Here is an 18,997-nt window from a genome sequence, read left to right as displayed (position 1 = left end):
ACAAAAGACTCTCTTAAGGCAAATCTTAAAAAATGTAGTATAAACACCAACTACTGGGAAACACTGGCCTGTGAGAGTTTCAGTTGGAGAACAGCCTTTACCAAAGGTGTCATGGGCTTTGAAGATGCTTGAACTCAGGACAAAAGGGAGAAAGGTGTTAAGAGGAAGGCACGCTTGGCAAACCCTCACCGTGATCAACTCCCGCATGGAAACCCCACTGCAGGAGGACATGTGGATCCAGAATTGGACCCACTGTTTTCATGGAAGACAATCTTACTCAGCTGCGAGTAATCAGCTAAGAAGCAGCATGCATAGTTTGTACACAATGTGCAGGCTGCAATTCTATACACAGAACTCAGTAGGGTTTAGTTCTGAGTAAATGTATAATTGCATTGCTGGAAGCCTCATAAAAACTTTCAGAGGTACCTGGGTAGCACAATGCTTTGCTTATCTACTCCAAAGTTAATTACCAATGAGTTCAATGAGGCCCACTTCTAGATAAATGGGATGAGGACTGCAATCTCAGTCTTGCCAGTTTGCTGCCGCTGAATTCATCCTAAAACGGGAAGCTTCACCCGCCGTTCTTCTTTTCTGACCCCTCCTAGCCAGGTATGGATGTTTCACAGAAATGCAGACCAGCTTTGCGTATTCAGAAGCTAGTTTCTTGTAATGGTACCCCACCTTTCCTTAAAGGGCGAGAGACGGTGTAAACTAACCCATTTCCTCCTAGATGACTGTGGAAGGGAGCCGGCTGCGCGCTTTTTGCGCCCGATCCAAGAGCAGGAGGTGGCGCTGTGCGGCTGCTCCAACCACACACAGAAGGCAATAAAAGGGGAGGGCAGCAGCAGCAGGAGGAGGAGGAGCTGCAGCAGCTGCGGTTGCAATTGTAACTGCAGCCCCGCCGGCGGAGGGAGGAGCCTCCGCAATCGTCGCCGCCGCCGCCGCCGCCGCCCCGGGAGCCCTCGCTCGCTGGCAGGCCGGGCCTTGCGGTACGTGCCCTCGGCGGGGCGGCGAGCCGGCTGTGGCCGTGACCCCCTGCCCCCTCCGGGCCTCTCCGGTCCCCGCGCGGCGGCCCGGCAGGGCAGGGCAGGGCAGGGGGCGCGGCGGGGCTGCTGGGCGGCGGGAGGGAGGCAGGCAGGCAGGCGCGGCGCTGGGCCCCGCACGGACGGAGCCTCCGGCGCCCCCTCGCTTGCCAGGCCCCCCCCCGGACCCGGGGGGGCAAAAAGGTTCCGATTCAAAACAAGCTCTTGAGCAAACGCGCCTGCTTCCTCGAGGTCTTTTCGCCCCCGGGGCTTCTCCCTTCGGGATGATTCGGCTGCTCTTTCCCTCTTCCCGGCTCCCCAGCCCGCCTTTGTCTCCCCAAAGCGCCCCCCCCCGTCAGTTGACCCATCAGACGGTCTCGCTCGACGACGCTCAGTACCGTCAGCTGTTTTCTGGTGCTTGCTGTCTGCTTCACCCAGCTGCCTTTTAAAAACTTGTCTCATTGAAACAGAGATGCTCTTTTTCATGAATTCCCCGTTTTAAAGAACTTTGCAGCTGGTCTTTCGACCAGTGGTGTGGCGTGGGTTATCAGCACCCGGGGCAAGGCAAGTAATTTGCGCCCCCTAACCCATGGATTTGCGCCCCCTAACCCATGGATTTCCCTAACCCCCAGATGTTGCGCCCGGTGCGGCCGGCACCCCCTGCACCCCCCACGCTACGCCACTGCTTTCGACACAGCCAATTAGAAGGAGGAAGGGCCAGAATAGCTCACTGGTTAGAGCAGCGTTTCCAGAACTTGGGTCTCCAGCTGCGTTTGGACTGCAATTTCCATGCCCACTGGTCCAGCCATCTAGGGATGATGGGAGTTGTAGCCCCACAGCAGCTGGAGACCCAAATTAGGGAAACACTAGGTTAGAGCATCTGCTGCACATTCGGGAGCTCCCAGGTTCAATCCCAGCATCTCCAGGTGGGGCTGAGGGGCACTTCCTTCCTGAAATCCTGGAGAGCTGCTGCCAGTCAGTGTAGGCAGTACTGAGGCAGGTAGACCACAAGGCAGCTTCCCATCTTCCTAAGAAGCTCACTAACTCATTCACATTTCTGGTAACCTAACCCACCTGCGTTCATTTTACAGCAAGTTGTTTTCAAAGTTGCTTTTAACTGTTATACAATAAATTTGCTTTTTCAAAAAAGAAATGTAATCTGCAAATGAGTATCAAGCCTGTTGATTAACTTGCCATGCTTAATTGTTCTAACAAAGGGAAAACATTTCTTTTTAACCAGTCAGATGGCTAACCCTGCTTTGTCTCCCCCCGACAGGCCACCACCCCACCGTCACCCTGGCGCTGCGCTGTTTGGACGGTGTATTCCTTTCCCCCACGGAGAATGACTTTGTCAACAAGATTGTGGAGGAATTGGAGCACTTCCTGCTTCACAACCAGCTGGAGAAGTAAGTGGCTCCTGTCAGCAGCTGGCAGATGCTGCTGTCCTCCTCTGCTTTAGGCCTTTGTATGGTAGTCTGCCACAGGTGAGGCAGTGAGGTGCCCTCCGGGTCCCTGACCATTGGCTATGCGCTGGCTGGCTCTGATTGGAGGCAGCATCCAACACATTGAGAGGATACCATGCTTGCTAGCGCTGGTCTCCCAAGTCCAGCGCTGCAGGTCCCCAAGCTGGATGGCGCCTTGGGTACCAACCATGTTCGAAAAAGGCTAAGGACCTAAGAAGAGCCTTACTAGATCAGACCAAAGGCCTGTTCAGTTTCACATCCTGCTGCCTCTGACTCTGGAAGCAGAGTGTGGCCATTGTAGCCATTGTGGCTAGTAGCCACTTAGAGCCCTGGATTTCTCTGACCCTCTTTCAAACCCCTCCACGTTGGTGTCCATCGCTGCTGCTTGTGGAACTGAATCCCACCGTTTAACTGTGTGGTGTGTGAATAAATATTTTATTTTGTCCATCCTGAATCTTCCAACATTCAGCTTCATTGAATGTTCTAGTGTTACGCGAGAGGGAGACGAGTTTTTCTCTTTCCCCTTCCTCCATGCTGTACATCATTTGATACACTTCTGTCATGTCTCCTCTTACTCACCTGTCCTCTAAATTAAAAGCCCTAAATGCTGTAACCTTTCCTCATAGGGAGTTTCTCCATCCCTTTGGTCATTTTGGCTGCCCTTTTTTGAACCTTTTCCAACTCTGCAATATCCTTTTTGCGATGAGATGGCCAGGACTGTATACAGTACAGTGGTACCTCGGGTTACAGACGCTTCAGGTTACAGACTCCGCTAACTCAGAAATAGTACCTCAGTACCTAGTACCTAGTGCTTCAGGATGAGAACAGAAATCACGGAGCAGCGGCGTGGCGGCAGTGGGAGGCCCCATTAGCTAAAGTGGTGCTTCAGGTTAAGAACAGTTTCAGGTTAAGAACGGACCCCCGGAACAAATTAAGTACTTAACCCGAGGTACCACTGTATTCTAAATGTGGTTGCATCATAGATTTGTATAACTGCATTATCCTATTGGCAGTTTTATTTTCAGTTTCGCCCCTAATGATTTCCAGCATAGAATTTGCCTTTTTCACAGCTCCCACACATCAGGTAAGCAGTTTCATTGAGCTCTCCACCACAACTCCAAGGTCTCACTCCTGGTCAGTCATTGCTGGTTCGGACCTCATGTGAAATTATTATTTTTTGCCCCTACTTTACACTGGCTTACATTGCAATTTTACTGACCATTCCCTCCATTTGGAAAGGTCTCTTCGGAGCTCTTCCCTTTCTGTTCTAATGCCCTGCACAGTTTAGTATCATCAGCAAACATGGTCACCACACTGCTCACCCCAAACTCTAGATTGTTTATGAACAAGTTAAATAGCACAGGCCCCAATACCAATCAGACACCCTCCCCCCCAAAAAAAATGGAAAAGGGAAAAAGAAAGGCTGAGCAAATACAAAGTGTGTCTTGCTCCTTACTTCTACCCTGCATCACTGGCAGTTTCTCCCCAGGGCTTAGGAGTCCTTCTGTGCTATAGAGCAACGATTCATTGATGAACCTGCTTTAGTTCCATAACTTGAAGGCACAGAAAATGGAGTTATTTAAAGGTATCTACTATTCAAGGTTGCAGTGAGACACTACCTGCCCAAAGATGAAGAAGAGGAAGAGCTTAAATTAAGTATGGAAGTATGGAAGTTCTATGCTTATATAATACGTGCACATTCTGTTCCTGCCATTGCGTATTTGTTGGCACCTGTCTGTCTCGAGAGGCAGTGGAGTGGGCCTCTGGGGGTGAAGTCAAACTGCTGCATTTGCAGCACCAAAGTGACCTCCCTGGGGCACAAGGCTGGGCTCTTTGTATGGAGGTTCTGGGCTGCCCAGATGACAAGACCCTCCCTCCTGGCCTCGCTGACGTGGTCCAAAGGAAGGCAGAGCAAGACATTGCTGGAAGAAGGCGTACAAGGCACCACCCAACTGCCTTAGGGACTTCGCTCCGGATTTGTGTAGGGTTTACTCCCGAGTCTTTTCTTCTCCTGAAGCTGTTCCGCCAGGCAGTGGATGTTTAGGATCAGAGTTTTCCTTCTCCTAGGTGGGCCTCCTTCCCAGGTGGACGAGCCCCATCTGCCCCTCACTTCCCTCGACAGCATATGCAGAAACTGCCTTCTTGACCGTTGGACCCACTCTTGGTCTTGTCTGCTCCATCCGCCGGGCCCTGTCTTCACATGCATTTATGCTTAATATGTCTGATATCTCCCTCCCCATTTTTTCAAACTGTACATTATCAGCTGTCCAAATGCACATTTTTTCCAACCTCACATTTGGTGTTTGACTGTACACTAAAAAACCACCCTTGATGGTTAGAGATGATTTGCGTTGTAGTTCAGTGATATCTGGAGGGCTTTAGTCTTTCCCCACCCCCCTTATGAATGCGAGTTGTTTTTACCACAGCTGCAAAATGGCCAGAAATTGGGGGACATCTGGCACAACCTCTGACCACTCCCTACTGACTCTTCTGTCCTTTACCTTTCCTTTTCCAGAGTCCTCTTGTTTCCTCCGTTGTCCAGTCGCCTGCGGTACTTGATCCACAGGACTGTGGATGATGTCGACCAGCTGAGCAGCTTTTCAGTTGGAGAAGGCTGGAGGAGGAGGACGGTGGTCTGTCACTCTGCCATCAGGTTGGACTCTCACGGTTCTACAGCCCTTGACTCGCCTTCTCCCCAAGGGCAGGGACTGCAGCGGGGAAACTTTCCCAGCCTGTGGGCTGAATTCTTATCTCCCACAATTCCAGTGGGGCATTTTGACAGGTGGGCTGAACTGCTCACCTGTCAATTGCCTGCTGTCAGCATGACATCAGTGGAAGCATTTTCCTCAGGGGTTTGCAAGTGCTGATGGTCACTGGTGTTGGCAAAACCCTCTTTCAGCAGACAGCTCCAACTGCATATGCCCCACACCTTCCATATAGGGCATCCGGTGTGGGGCAAGTGGACATGGCTTGGGAAGACAGCCTTTGCAAGCCAAATTCAGACTCCAGTTGGGAGGTTCCCCACTGCTCAGCTACACATTGCATCCATTATGTAAAATGTAAGCCAGGCTCCTGAGTGTTAAGGAATTCAGAAGCTCCCTCCACATGAGGCAGCAAACAGGAATCCTGGGAAACGTGAGCTACTGGCTGATGGTATTGATGCTGACAGCGAGCTCCTTTGAAGCTGCCACCTGATGTCGGGGGGGGGGGGGATGGTTGATGGCCCATTGGAAAGGTCTATCAGCTCCTACTCTATAAGAAATATGTAAGCAGGACCTGATGTTCATGCGCTTAAAGCGGCAAACCAGGGATGTGGTCAGTGGTCAGGGATGATGGGAGTTGTAGTCCCAGAGGGCCACAGGGAGATTTAATTTGGAGTAAACTTGCAGTAGGGTTAGTTAAGGTTGGATTTGCTTTGGGGTCCCATGCTTGAAAGGGAGCAGTTCTCAGGGAGTTCACACATGACGAGCTCCGTGGAACGTTGTTCTTCCTCTCTTGGGTTTAGGTTGCCAGATGAACCAGATGATCAAAATGGCTCCTGTAGCAGTGCCCCCAGCTCAGGCCACCCTCCCCAGTCGAGAAGCAGAGGAGGCCGACCCAGAGGAGGCCCACATCACATGGACACGCTGGCAGATGGCTCTCAAGGCCGGAAAGGAGGTGGCCGGGGCAGGAGGCAGCCCCGGAGGAAGCCGGACAGAGCTCTGTATGTTCCCAGAGCCATGCGCAAGAAGCCTGAGGGCTTGAGGCAGGAAGGTGCGGAGGCCTTTGCGAGTGAGGTGTCCGGCTTTGGGGTCAGTGAGGATGGTCACCAGATGTCCAGTGCCACTCATAGCACCAAAAGGATACCAGCTGCCAACAGCTTACCTGCCAGCAGTGATCCCTGCGTGCATCACCCAGAGGCTGAAAGCCCTAGAGAGATGTGTACAGATAATTTGGAGCTCAGTAGTATAAGTGGCGAAGGGGCTATGGAGCACTCGAGCTGCCTTCTGTCGGAATGTGTGTCTAATCCATCAAAGCCGGATGGCCAAAGCAACGTCAGCCAGGTAGTCTCAGTGCTGCAGAGCAGCCCAAGCCCAACTGCACTGGAAAGCCCTAGAAAAGATAGCAGAGATGATTTGGTCCTAGAGTGCTGTGAAACCTCAGGCCTTCCAGAAGAGCAGAAGAAAGAGCCTTCTGGTGGGGTGCTGTCCAAAGAAAGTGGACATCAGCCTTTGCCAGAAGGCCAGAATGAGAGACCTCTAGATGCTGTTGCTCTAGAGTTGAGCGTAAGCTTATCAGTTGCAGAAAACCAGGATTCCCTTTTACTGGAAAGTGGTGTTTTCCCACCTGTTCTGGAAGACCATGTGAGAGACATTGCAGATGCCATTTTGTCGGAGCCTCATAATGATCTCTCCCTTGCAGAAGATAAGGGTGATGATTGTGCTTGTGCCACTGAGGTAGAATGTAGCGAGATGCTGCCCTTGCCGGAAGATGGCACTGTGGATGACCTTGCATTCCAACGAAGCCCAGAGGCATCAGCACTGGAAACCCAGGACAAGGACTGCACTGAGGCATTGGAGTGTAGCCAAACAGAGTCCTACGGGGATGCTCAGGGTCAAAGTAGTCCTTGTGGCTCTGGGCCAGATGGGACACCCACTCCTGTAATGGAAAGTGGCAAAGATCGACCCGTGTTGGATCCACAGGCTCCCCCCTTTTTGAGTACTTCTCTATCTGATCCTGATAAAGCCAACCTCATATTTGAAAGCCAGGAGAAAGCAGTGGTAGACCTGGAAGGTAACCAGTGGCCTGGGCTAGAATTCTCTTCTGGAGATAGAAGTGTGGGGCACTCTGCAGTGGAAGAAAAGGACAGCATCTTTGAGGATGATTGCGGCACTGAACTCTTACAAGAGGTAAAAGATTTAACTTACAGACTTGTTTCTGAGTGGGTTGGTTCAGACGTAACAGTAAGCCAAGGTTTAGAACTATGGTTGCATTCAGATGTAACAGTAACCCATGGTTTGCTACTATGGCTGCATTCAGATGTAACAGTAAACCATGGTTTAGCACTATGGCTGTGGAACACTAAGGCAGCTTTTGCTAACCAGGAGCCCTTTCTGCTGTGCTGCCTGGCGCTCAGTGGCGGAGCAAGCCAATTGGGCGCCTGGGGCGGCATGCATGCCTTGTGCCTAGGGGTGGGCCTGGGCAGGACGCTCCACTGGGCCTCCAGGGAGTCTGCCTGGCTCCTCCCACTCAGCTGAGCAGGAGGTGACGGGCACACCGTTTGGAGCAGTGCGGAGCCTGCGGGCATGCTGCAGACCCCACGGTGAGTGTCACCCGGCATTTTGTCACCCCCCTCGGTGGTGACACCTGGGATGGCCTGCCCCCATTGTCCCCCTCTTCCTCCACCCCTGCTGGCGCTGATGGGAGTTGTGGTCCAAAACATCTGGGGGGCACCAAGTTGGCAAAGGCTGTGTTAAGCCATTCAGTGTGGTTTCTTTTAGCCACATTGTGCCCAGGCTGCTTGTAGGTGCACACAGCCCTAGTAATTCCACTTTGCTGCTTCCTCTCTTCAGCAGGGAGACGAACCACAGTGCAGCTGGTTTGCATCACATCCCAACCAGCATTTGTGGCTTGCTTCTCCCAAAGAAGCCATGATTGGGTCACGCAGAGCAAACCACATGGCTTTGCCCCCACTGGCATAAGCCCATGGGGAACTGTGGCTCCTGGGCTCAAAAGGCTTCCCCATCCTGGTCTACTGTGGCTGGCAGTGGCGCTTTACGTTCTTGGGAAAGGGGTCTCCTGCTACCTATGGAAGCTCCTTTTTGTCTGGAGCTGCCAAGGGTTGACTGGAGCCTTCTACAGTCAAAGCAGGATGCTCTGCCATGAGCTACAGTGCCTTCCAAAAAGATTAAGAACTTATGAAGCTGCCTTCTACTGAGTCAGACTCGTGGTCCATCTAGCTTAGTATTTCCCTACTCCAAGAAGAGCCTCCAGCTAGCATGGCCAGCTGTCAGGGTGATGGGAGTTGTAGTCCAACTGTACCTGGAGGCATCACGTTTTCTACCCCTGGTCTACACTGATGGGCAGCAGCTCCCCCAGAATTTCAAAGGGGGTCTCTCCCACCCCTACCTGGAGATGCCAGGGGTTGAACCTCCACAGGCAGATTTGGGTCCTTTATCCCTGACATAGGATCCTTTCTCAGTTTCAGCAACAAGCAGCATAACAAAGGATTACTCTGGGGCTCAGCCAACACCCAAAAGCCCCTTCTGTGTAGAGCTGCCCTTCAGCACAAAAAAGGGAGAGTTGGATCAGCAGAATCGTGTGGGGAAAAACTGTTACTGGATCACGCCTGCACCATCCACTCTCTTGCCATTGTAGCAGTCTGGCTTCCCCAGAAAAATCCTGGGAACTGTAGCTGGTTAATGTTTTCCTAATTACTCCTAGCAGTCTGTACAAACTACAGTTCCCAGGATTCTTTGGAGGGAGCCACGGCTATTAAAGTCATGCTTCGACTGTAGGGTGTGGATGTGTCTCTGGACTGTACCACTTGAGGCTGTTGGTGGAGTGTTGCATGTTTGAAGGCTCCCCAAGGGGGAAACCCCTAGGTTGTATTCAGCTGTGCCCTGCCTCAGGGGGTCTCCTTGAGGCAGGACTAGCACAGAATGCCACCTGCTCTTTGCATGTAGAAAACAATCTCATAGAGCAGGTGTGGGGATGCTGCTGAATAGGCCTTGGCGATTTATAGTTTTCAACAGATATATCACCAGCTAAAAATTGTGAGATACAGATATATCATGATGCCTGAAATAAGGAGGAAGGAGGATGTAAAGTGGGGAGGAAGCGGCAGCTGAGGGGTGACTCCTGGATGTGGACTTCAGACCAGCCCAAGTTGTTGTAATCTACTCTCTCCTTACTGGTCTCTCTCGGCCAGTGGCTGGGCTGCAGAGGGAGGGAGAGTAAGAGGTTTATTTTTTGTGATCAGGTGATAAGATCGACTTGGCTTGGCTCCTGTGTTTGCTATGCTGGGTCTTCAGTCAGAAGCGAAAGGGCAGGAGACCCTCATCTTTGCACGTGGGTGAGCTCTTTTCAAGCTATTGGGGAATCTTCTTCCCCTTCAGAAATGTTGGACACAATATATTGCCAGGTCAAAAATGATGAAACTGTTATCGTGATCTGGACTTCAAACCGGTTTTGGACGATGTATATCGATACCACACTCAACCCTATTCCTGAACTACAAGTCCCATCAGTTAGCATGGCCAATGACCAAGGCTAATGCAGTTACAGTTCAGCAACTTCTGTAGGTTCAAAGGTCCCCCACAACTGACATGGAAGAAAACAGAAGACTAGCATTCTAGTTTTCTACTTGCAGGGTGATTTTTAATGGGGAAATGTTGAAAAATGCAGCAGTACATCTGAATGCTGAAGTGGTACAGTGGTCTAGAAAAAGCTTTGCCACCTGTTTCTGCTGATGGTGTAGCTTGATCCTGACTGTGTTCCATGTACAGATGTTTCCTATCTGCAAATATTTCTTGTTCCTGCAATATTCTTTCTCTTCTTTTTTTCCTGCCCTAGATCACAAATTACTTGACCATAAAGGACATAAGCATTGAGAAAATCCAATTTGATTACTCCAGCTATGGGGAAGCACAGATCAATGAAGGAGATTTTGGCCATGTGCTAGAGATATATGATTTTTCGCCCTTGCTAAAAACTGAGCATCTTCTGGAGGCCTTTGCAGACTTCCAGTAAGTAGATGGGCAAGGGACTTCCTGGTCGGAACTGGCTGAATGCTGGAAGCGGTGTTACACGGAATCAGACGATTGGTCCATCTGGTTCAGGGCTGTACATACTGACTGGTATCTATGAAATTTCAAGCAGGGCATGTGCCCAACTCAGACCTGGAGATGTTAGCAAGCCAGAGGCATGATGCAGAGTTTAGGGACACATTCCAGCCAGGGAAAAGCCTTCGAGGAGGAAGCAAAGCAGGGCCAGTGAGAGGTGTGGCCTGGGGGCAAGGGTGTACAACTGGGATAGTGTGGGTGCCTTGGAGAGAGAGAGGCCCTCTGTTCATATTTTTATCTGGGTGGAGCTATCCATGGCTTCATGTAACTGACAATCAACACTGTGGTCTGTCTTTTAGAGAGAGTGGATTTAAGCTACAGTGGGTCGATGATACTCATGCTCTCGGGATCTTCTCCAGTTTGGCAGCAGGTAATTTTGGATTTTCTGTAGGAATGCCTGTGAGTTTAGGGCTGACCGATGTCCCCCCTGTTTTTCCCTTAAATTGCGTCTGGTGCATTTTCCTCTCCTTCCCACTCCAACGATGGCACTCTCAGATCATGAGAATGCACAAGACAAGCAGAGCTGGTTACAAATGACATACGTATCGGAAAGGAGGAACCTCTGGCTGTCTCTGCATCTGTTGTTTGTTCATCTCCTAGGCAGCTGATCTTCCTTGGTCTCCCAACTCTTAGGGAATGTTACCTGCCAAGGAGAGTAATAAAAGGGAGGTAACTGATGGATTGTGGAGAGAGGCGCTTCATGTGGAATGGCAGACTATGGTTTGCTATTGTGCAAGTGAAGCTTGGACTCTCTCCCTTCCTGTTGCTATGATACCTGAATCAACAAACCATGGTTTGCACAAAATAGGAAGTTAGGAAATGGAATTGGAAGGGGCAGTGCTTGAGCCCAATCCTTGCTTTCCTAAGGCAAAACCATGGTTTGGGGTTGCATGGGAACCAAATGTGTGCGATATGCATCCCCTCTGGCTCCCGCTGCCTCTTGCTGGGGGAGCCTTTTGTGCACTCACCTGGTGGCTGCATGTGTAGGCAGGAAGCAGCTACAAGGATATTCACCTGGAGGGGTGATGGGCGTGAACAATCTTCCCTAGACATTTGACACTCCCAAGCACTGGGCAACAATCATGGCATCAATCTATGTTTTGCTCCAGAAATAATGTGACTCCCTCTGTGGCAACCCTGGGAGAGAGTTCAGGTCAGCCTTCCACAAGCTGGTGCCCTCCAGATAACGTGATTGGACTACAATGCCCATCAGCCCTAGGCAGCGTGTGCCTGCTGGGATTGTTGGGAGCTGTAGTCCAAAACCATGCTTGGTCTTATTTCTGAAAAATCGTACTTTCTTTTTCAGCTTCTCAAGCCTTGGAACAGAGCTATACCTCCCTAAAGATCCGACACCTAATCCACGGAACAAGGCAGTCAAAAATCAAGGCTCTTCAGCGGCCAAGTAAGAGCATTTTTGAAACTGCTGCTGCTTCAGAGACCTCCGGCACCCCACCTCCCAAGAGGCCATGACCTACTTACATATGTAGCTGGATGTCTGTCAATTTACTGCTAAGGTCTAAAGCCCCATCTGCTCTGTATGTGTAAAGCAGTTTCAGACCACTTTAAGTGGTAATGGCTTCTTCCCTCAGTGAATTCTGGGAGCTGTAGTTCGTTAAGGGTGCTGAGAGTGTTGTTGGGAGACCCCTCTTCCCCTCACAGAGCTACAATTCCCAGAGTGGTTGAACAGTCAGTCCCTCTTCCCAAGAACTATGTAAGACGATGTGGGTCAGAGTGCTGCCCTTCCAACTTCCTCTTTCGTCTCTTTGTACTTCCAAGGTCCTCACCTCCTCCTCACAAAGGGGACACTGGCTGGGGCTTAGAGGCTCACAGCTGCCAGGTTAATTCCTTATGGCCGCCACGTTTCTGATCTGAGGTTTAAAGTCTAGCTAATGAGCAAACAAGGATCACACAGTGGTTTCTGAACCTGGTATGGCAGATGCAGGAAGGTTCACTTGGGTGGGGTAAAGCAAGGGCTGGAAACTTCAGGCCCAGTGGCTTTTGGACCTCTCTCTCTCTGACCCTTGAGACTTTCCACAGGCCACATGCTCAGTGGCCTGGCTTTGCTCCTGCCTTGCTTGTTTTTGCCTCATGGGAACTTGCCCTTGAGTTCTGATAATGGAATTATTGAAGTGGGAGCTGTGATCTGGGACTGAAAGCTGGTAGCAGAGTTTGTCTAGAGCAGAGGTGGTGATGGGGAAGTTGTGGCTCTTCTTGTTTCTGGACCACCGCTTCCATCCCCCCTGACCATTAGCCATGCTGGCTGAGGCTGATGGGAGCTGGAGCCCCAACATCCTCTGCATGGCCACAGGTTCCCCACTCCTGGCTTAGAGAGAAAGCAATGTATAGTGTGAGCGTTAATGAGGGCGAGACCAGCTGTGAAAGGCAGCAGCAGCAGCACTGTTGAAAAGAGCAGGACTCAGTTGCTGCAGAGAACCAGATTGTCAGCATATTGCATAGGAAGGGATATGAAATGTCAGCATTATTGTGTGTTGAAGGGATGCTGGTTTTATATTGTTTAAGCTTTAAATATGTTCTGGTTTCAAACTCATCCCAGTTCATGACGCAATTGTGAAGTAGTCTGCATTTGCCACAGTGGTTTGTCCGCTAAGTGGAGTTTCAACAAACCACAGTACCCCATGTTTGGATGTGATGGGAAACTGTGGCTTGTCTCCAAAGTGGATGCCTTCAACCATTTCCTCCTGCACACATCGGAAGAGGGGAGAGTATCCAAGTCAGTTCACTGACACATTTGTGTATCGGGAAGCTATAATTCCTGTTATGTGTGAACTGGCCCAGTGAATTTAGCCAGGCTCTTATCAAAAAGTGGACTGAGTAAGAAGCTTTCTCTCTGAGGTGATTTTCTTTTTTAATATACTTTCAGGGAGGTGATAGTGTCCATGCTTGGCTTTTTAAAAAAATTGTGAAGTCTTAAAAAACGGTGTTCATCACTTGCAATGTTATGCCCCACCCAGCTGCCTTCATGTCTAGACCAGCCCATCTCCGGACTGTGGAAAGAGAACCTGGGCGTCCAAACCCCTTTTGCCAGACCCTTCAGACCCGCCCCCCCCCCTGGACCAGGCTGCGTCTCTCTCCCACTGCACCCCTTTTGCTCCACGACTCCTTCTCCTCTTCCATTCCCCCCCAGAGCTGCTTCAGCTGGCCAAAGAGAGACCTCAGACGGATGTGGCAGTGGCTCGGAGGCTGGTGACCAGGGCCCTGGGATTACAGCGCAAACCTCCACGGAGCTCCGGCTGGCAAGTGCTGGATCCAGCAGAAAGCACAAGCTTGCCAGAGTAAAAAGCAGGTTGCCCTGTGTGGCTTGAGGTGATGGTCTGGGGGTGGTATTAAAACTGTACTCCTCACTTACGATGATTGCAGGCCTCATCTGTGCTCAGCTGGCTCAGTGGTGGTTGCAGGTTTCTTTTACTATGGCAGTAGTAAGGAGTTGGTGGTGATAGTGGCTGGTTGTGTTTGAAACCGGACAGGGATTCCAAGTCCATGAGTTATTGTTGGGTACTGAACTTCCTTGACACTTGCTGGGAAGGAGGCTGACCTTCATACAGGCACCACAAGAGGGCGCTCTAGCACAATAAGAGAACTGTCCCAATTAGCCAAGTGCAATAGAACTGAAATACCTTATAAAGGTTTTCTTCTATGTATATGTGACTTGGCTGATATTATTTTAATTTAAAAACCTGTGCTCTGAAAAGTTGGCCGGGGCTGGGATCTAGTGTTTTGTTTGCACGGGACGTTCCTTGGGCCCATTAAGGTGGAACTGGACAATTTTTGTTTCCCTTTCCATGTCTCTTCCAAACCTCTCGTGAAGTGGAGAGCGCAATTTCCTGGGGTGGGAGTGCAGAAGGTGCGCCCCCTGCCCCCTCTATTCACCCATTTCAGGTTCCAGGTGTGTGTGTTTGAAAATCAGGTTTGGATCTCCTTGTGGGGGGAATGCAGCATCTGAAGGACCAAGTGCTTCTCCCCTCTTATCATTTGTCCACTAGAAATTCTCCCAGAGGAGCCGCTGTGCATTGAAGGGACGAGATGGAGGCAGAATGTACACTCAAGGGGTGGGGGACTCTCGCAGTTCCAATCATCCCTGACTCCAGTGCAAATGCTTGCTGGACAGGACGGGAAGCAGGGTCTTAACAGCATCAGGAGGGCCAGAGATGCCCCAGCTCTAGTCTGCTTCTGCCCCACATGGAGCCCCCCCTGTAGGTGAGCACTTAGCTGTAAACTCACTGGAAGGAAAACTTCCATTCAGTTATGTAGGAAGAACCAGTGAGACACGCATCCCTGCCCCCGCCCAGGGGGGGGGGCCTGTTTTAGTTTACAAGCAGACAGGAGAGAGACATGTTTGCAGGAGTCAATATCTTATTTACTGAAGTTTGCAAATATTTTTTTTCTGGGTTTTCTTCTTTAAAATTAAAGCTGTTAATACACAAATCAACATGCACGGTGGTTTTCTGAATCCTCTGTTGCCCACTATCTTGTAACAACTACTTCCTGTTCTCTATCTGGTTCCTTTTTTGGGGAAGTGGGCCCCTTCTGGATCTTTCTTCTCCGTTAGTGATAAGAGAGAGAAAACTGCCCATTTGCCATAAGTTGTGTTTGTAAAAAACCAACCTGGAACAAACAAGTAGAGGAGATCAATCCTGCCTGGCAGCAGATTGTGGGAGGTGGCTGCAATTCTTCAGTGGGTCAGGTAGAGATTCAGTCTCCTCTCACTCTCTCCTTTAGTTGCAAGGCCACTGCCAGCACCTGACTTCCCCAAGCTGCGTGTCGCTGCCAGTTACCAACGGAAGAAGGGGAAAGCCAGTGGCGAGCTTGGCTTGGCTGCAGCATCAGGACCATGGAGTGTCATGGGCTGGCTCCCTGCTCCCATGTCACTTTGCCTTGGTAACCAGCAGTGATGCGCAACATTGGGAATCCAGGTCAGCCCATTGCGGCTCCACTTGAGCAGGCCTGTTACTGATTAAGCCAGTGCTTCTCAAACTTGGATCTCCAGCTGTTGTTGGACTACAACTCCCATCACCCCTAGCTAGCAGGACCAGGGGTCAGGGATGATGGGAGCTGTAGTCCAACAACAGCTGGGGGGCCTAAGTTTGAGAAGCACTGGAAACCCTTGCATTGGAATCAGGCTCAGGACCTAAATTTTGGAAGCACTGGCTCAATTGCTGTGAACAAAGAGCAAGCCTGCTTAACTCAATTATGGACTGACCTCTGCATACCCATCTGTTTCACTTCAGCAATGTGGGCTCTACCCAGAGCCTATGGGCACCAGAAGCAGCTTGAGGGCACATGGAAAGAGTTTGACTGCTGGCCATATCAGCCAGGGAAGGAGGAGAACTTTAGCACTTAAGCTGATAGCCCAGCCTTCAGTCACCGTACTGAACTGAGCAGCTGCCTGAAGGTGTGGCAGGTGAGAGGCATCTCTTGCTTGCAGGCTTCTGTGCTGGGAAAGGACCGCAGCTCAGTGGCAGAGCACATGGCTTGATGCAGAAAATCCTATCCCTGGCACCTGCAGGCGATGGCTTGTCAATCTTAAAATTAAGTAGCCGGTGATGGAAGGCTCTCCCTTGGAGACCCTGGAGTGCCCCTGTCAGTCAGAGTAGAGGGTGCTCAGCTGGATGGATAAGTGGTCTGACTTGCTGGAAGGCAACTTTTGATGTCCCTCTAATCCCTTCTATTGATTGCCACTCAGAATGGTCACATCCTGCGCAGTATTGCATAGGTGGTCCTACATTGGAGGAGCTGCTGTGGCAGGTACTATGCTGCAGCTGCTGCTGCAGCCTCCACATGGCTAACGTAGCACAGCTGCCAGGCTCAGGTAGTCTGGAACAAGCCTCACTCTTCCCAAAGAGGCAAAGTTTCTGACAAACTCCACTGTGGTGGAAGAAGTATAATGCAGATTCCTGCCCCCCCCACTCCCTTGCAGTAGTAGTCAGAGACCTTGCCTGGCATTTCCATACAGCCCAGCTCCAGACAACATTTTTTCTATTTTGGTTATAGCATAATGGCAGCAACGGTGGAGGGATGGAGGTGGCCTGTGTTGTGGTCCTCAGGCAATGCTAAACTGCTGCTGTCAATCATTCACAAATAAGGCCTCTGGATGTCTCATCCAGCTCCTACCCATGGGAAACAAGCCCCCCTTCTCAACTTGGTAGCTGCTGCGTGGCTCCTCCTGCCCCTCATGCGCCAGGCCTGCTTGACCACCCCACATCGCTTGCTTTGCATCATTGCAGTGTGGACTTTGGGTGCCTTGACATACTGCTGGCTTTGGTTCCTGGTCAAATGATTACACTCATCACCTGCCGAAGGAACAAAGTGGCCAGCCCTAGCCTGGCTATGTGAACTGGCCGTTAGCCTCACAACACCCCTGTGAGGTAGGTTATACATGGGGGAAAGAATAACAGACAATGAAATCCTTCTTGTGCATTACTGCAAAACATCTAGAAGCAGTAAGCATCACCATCAAGTTATTCATATAGTACTTTGCATAGCTAAAATGTCTTTCCGTAATCCTCATTTTCCATGCAAAAAAGGTCTAGTGACTCTCACTCTCTTTTTGCAGCCTGAAGTGGAGGATGAGAGAATGGGTTTGCTGTGGGAAAGATGAACCTAGCTTGCTTTTTAGTCTCTCCACTAGCGGACAATACAATTCTGATAGCACCGTGTGTGGGTCTATAATTCATTTCTCCAGTTATAGAAGTTTTTTTTATTTTCACACATCACACAAGGGAGGTGATGGAGAGGTTCTAAGAAGGGAAAGCTCCCAAATCACTCTTGTGTTCTCTGCCTGAGCTTTAGGTATCCTTTTAATTCCTTCACCCATTGTACCAAAACAAGTGGGGCATAGAGCGTGGTCTACCAATGACTAGTAGCTATGGCAGAGCCTCTAGAGACAGATACAGTACACCTCTGATTTTTACCTTTTTACCTCTGATTACCAGGTGCTTAGGACAAATAGAGGACTGTTATCTTTGTTGTCCTGCTTCTTTCTGAACATCCTGCAGCACCTGGCTGTCTGCTTCTGGAAGCAGAAGGCTAGACTAGATGAACTGTGGTCTGCTCCAGAGAGGCAAGGTTGAACTAATTCTGTCTTGCAGTCCCATTCTTTAACCATGCAGCAGAAGAGTAAACAAAACAAAATGCAATAAAAGGACAGCAGCTGGTTCTAGTCACTGGAAATAACACAAATCACACCAGCTCTTTCTTTTCCTGGACAAAAAGCACTTTAAGAGATTCAAGTAGGGTGTAGATCTGTCGGCACCTGTTGCAATGCAAGTGCATGGCCTCAAACAAACAGAGGCACATGTGCTCAGCACCATTATGCATTTACTAATGTGTGTGTTTTAAGCTATCCCTCCCTGCGCCATCACAGGATAGCCTGACTTAATAAGAAGGGATGTGTGACCTCGAGGGCACAAAGCCATTAGTTATCTTTGGTAGTGGGTTTCTTATTTGCAATATTCATGGTGGGGGTGGGAAGAAGGGGGGTGGCAGGAAGGTACAGGTCAAAAGAAAAATGTAGGCAAGGGAATAGCTTACTGTCTTAAAAAAAATTCACAGTCTAGTGGCATCAAAAACCAAGATATATGAAATGACTTGGCAGATTTTTCCTCACTGTGGCATCTCAAACCTTCTGTCAAAACTGAGTGTCAGAGGTGGTCTCAGAGGAGGAGGTGCCAAGGAGTGTGACAGTACAGGAAATTAATACGACAGAGTGTCTCAAGACCTCCGTGTGTCATGATTCTTCTGTTCTGCGCCAGTGGTGTAGAGTCGGATTTTTCAAATCTTTATCAAGGCAGAGCACGAAGGCCGAGAAATTCCCTTAAAAATGAAAATATTTTGGCAGAACCAGGCATCCTTTACGCAGGTTGTGGGCAGGTGGCACTGCTGCCTCTGTATGAACAAAGGTGTGATGAGAGCTTGCAAATAATTCCTTGTGAATAAGTTAGGGTCCCCACGAAGGGTAAGGAGGTCTTGCAGGTAGTGCAAAATCGTCATTCAGCTGGAATGGATGTGAAATAAGTGTCAACCCGTTTTCTTCTGCTGAACACCATAAAGTAGGCATGGAGCACACACTTGAAAATAACTTACAAAGCTAATTTTAAAAGTTCATAGTTGTTTGCTTGATTACTTTAGTTTTCTGTGCAGTGGTTAGGGAAATCTTGGGAAAAGGTATTCTTCCCTCCTTAAAAAGAGGCCAATTAAGACACTTGGTTGTTGAGGAGTCCATTGAAATCAAACTGTTCTTCTATTTCTTCACTGAAGGCATCAGCTGTAGGTCGGGGTGAGGGGGAGAAAAAATGGGAAAAGACAGTGTCATAGGCAGTTTTGCTACCCATGTCTGAAAGCAGAAAGCCATGTGTCTAAATTGCCCCTTACTAGGGTTGCATTTCTTTTAAAAAACACGTTTCATTTGTTTAATTGTGTAAATTACTCTAGCATTTTTTGGTAACAAAGTGTAGTACATAAGTTAAATAAAACAAAAGAATGAGAATTCAGATAAATAAGTTGCAAACAAAAACCAATTAATTTCACTTGCAGCCTGTACAGGTCACAGAAATGTTACAGGGAAATGTTACAGGAAGGAGTTGGGCTGAGTCTCCGTGCCTTGTAAACTGGAGACCCCACTGTGCATGTCTGGATAGTAGAATAACTAAATATTTTGTGCCAGTTCTGGATG

General features: G+C 49.7%; 2 protein-coding genes across 2 annotated transcripts in view; one reads left to right on the top strand and one right to left on the bottom strand.

The window, feature by feature from the left end:
- Positions 1–611: 611 nt before the first annotated feature.
- R3HCC1 (R3H domain and coiled-coil containing 1) lies at positions 612–13,674 on the top strand (the record flags this gene model as incomplete). The annotated part of the gene is made up of 9 exons (XM_079956202.1): positions 612–666; positions 843–989; positions 2,299–2,428; positions 5,001–5,138; positions 5,991–7,374; positions 10,040–10,212; positions 10,608–10,678; positions 11,615–11,710; positions 13,454–13,674. The coding sequence occupies 9 exons, from the start codon at positions 612–614 to the stop codon at positions 13,603–13,605; spliced, it is 2,346 nt and encodes a 781-aa protein (XP_079812328.1). The 3' UTR covers positions 13,606–13,674.
- Positions 13,675–18,416: 4,742 nt separating this feature from the next.
- The window catches only part of LOXL2 (lysyl oxidase like 2), an 81,427-nt gene continuing 80,846 nt past the window's right edge, over positions 18,417–18,997 (bottom strand). Inside the window, exon 14 of the mRNA XM_079955020.1 lies at positions 18,417–18,589. Within this exon, the coding sequence (XP_079811146.1) occupies positions 18,519–18,589 (71 nt within the window). The 3' untranslated portion in view covers positions 18,417–18,518. The remainder of the gene's footprint in view (positions 18,590–18,997) is intronic.

The sequence above is a fragment of the Podarcis cretensis genome, assembly GCF_951804945.1.
Source record: "Podarcis cretensis genome assembly, chromosome: 15".
Lineage (NCBI taxonomy): Eukaryota > Metazoa > Chordata > Lepidosauria > Squamata > Lacertidae > Podarcis > Podarcis cretensis.
The sequence above is the reverse complement of the archived record's forward strand: the minus strand, read 5'-3'. Positions and strand labels throughout refer to the sequence as shown.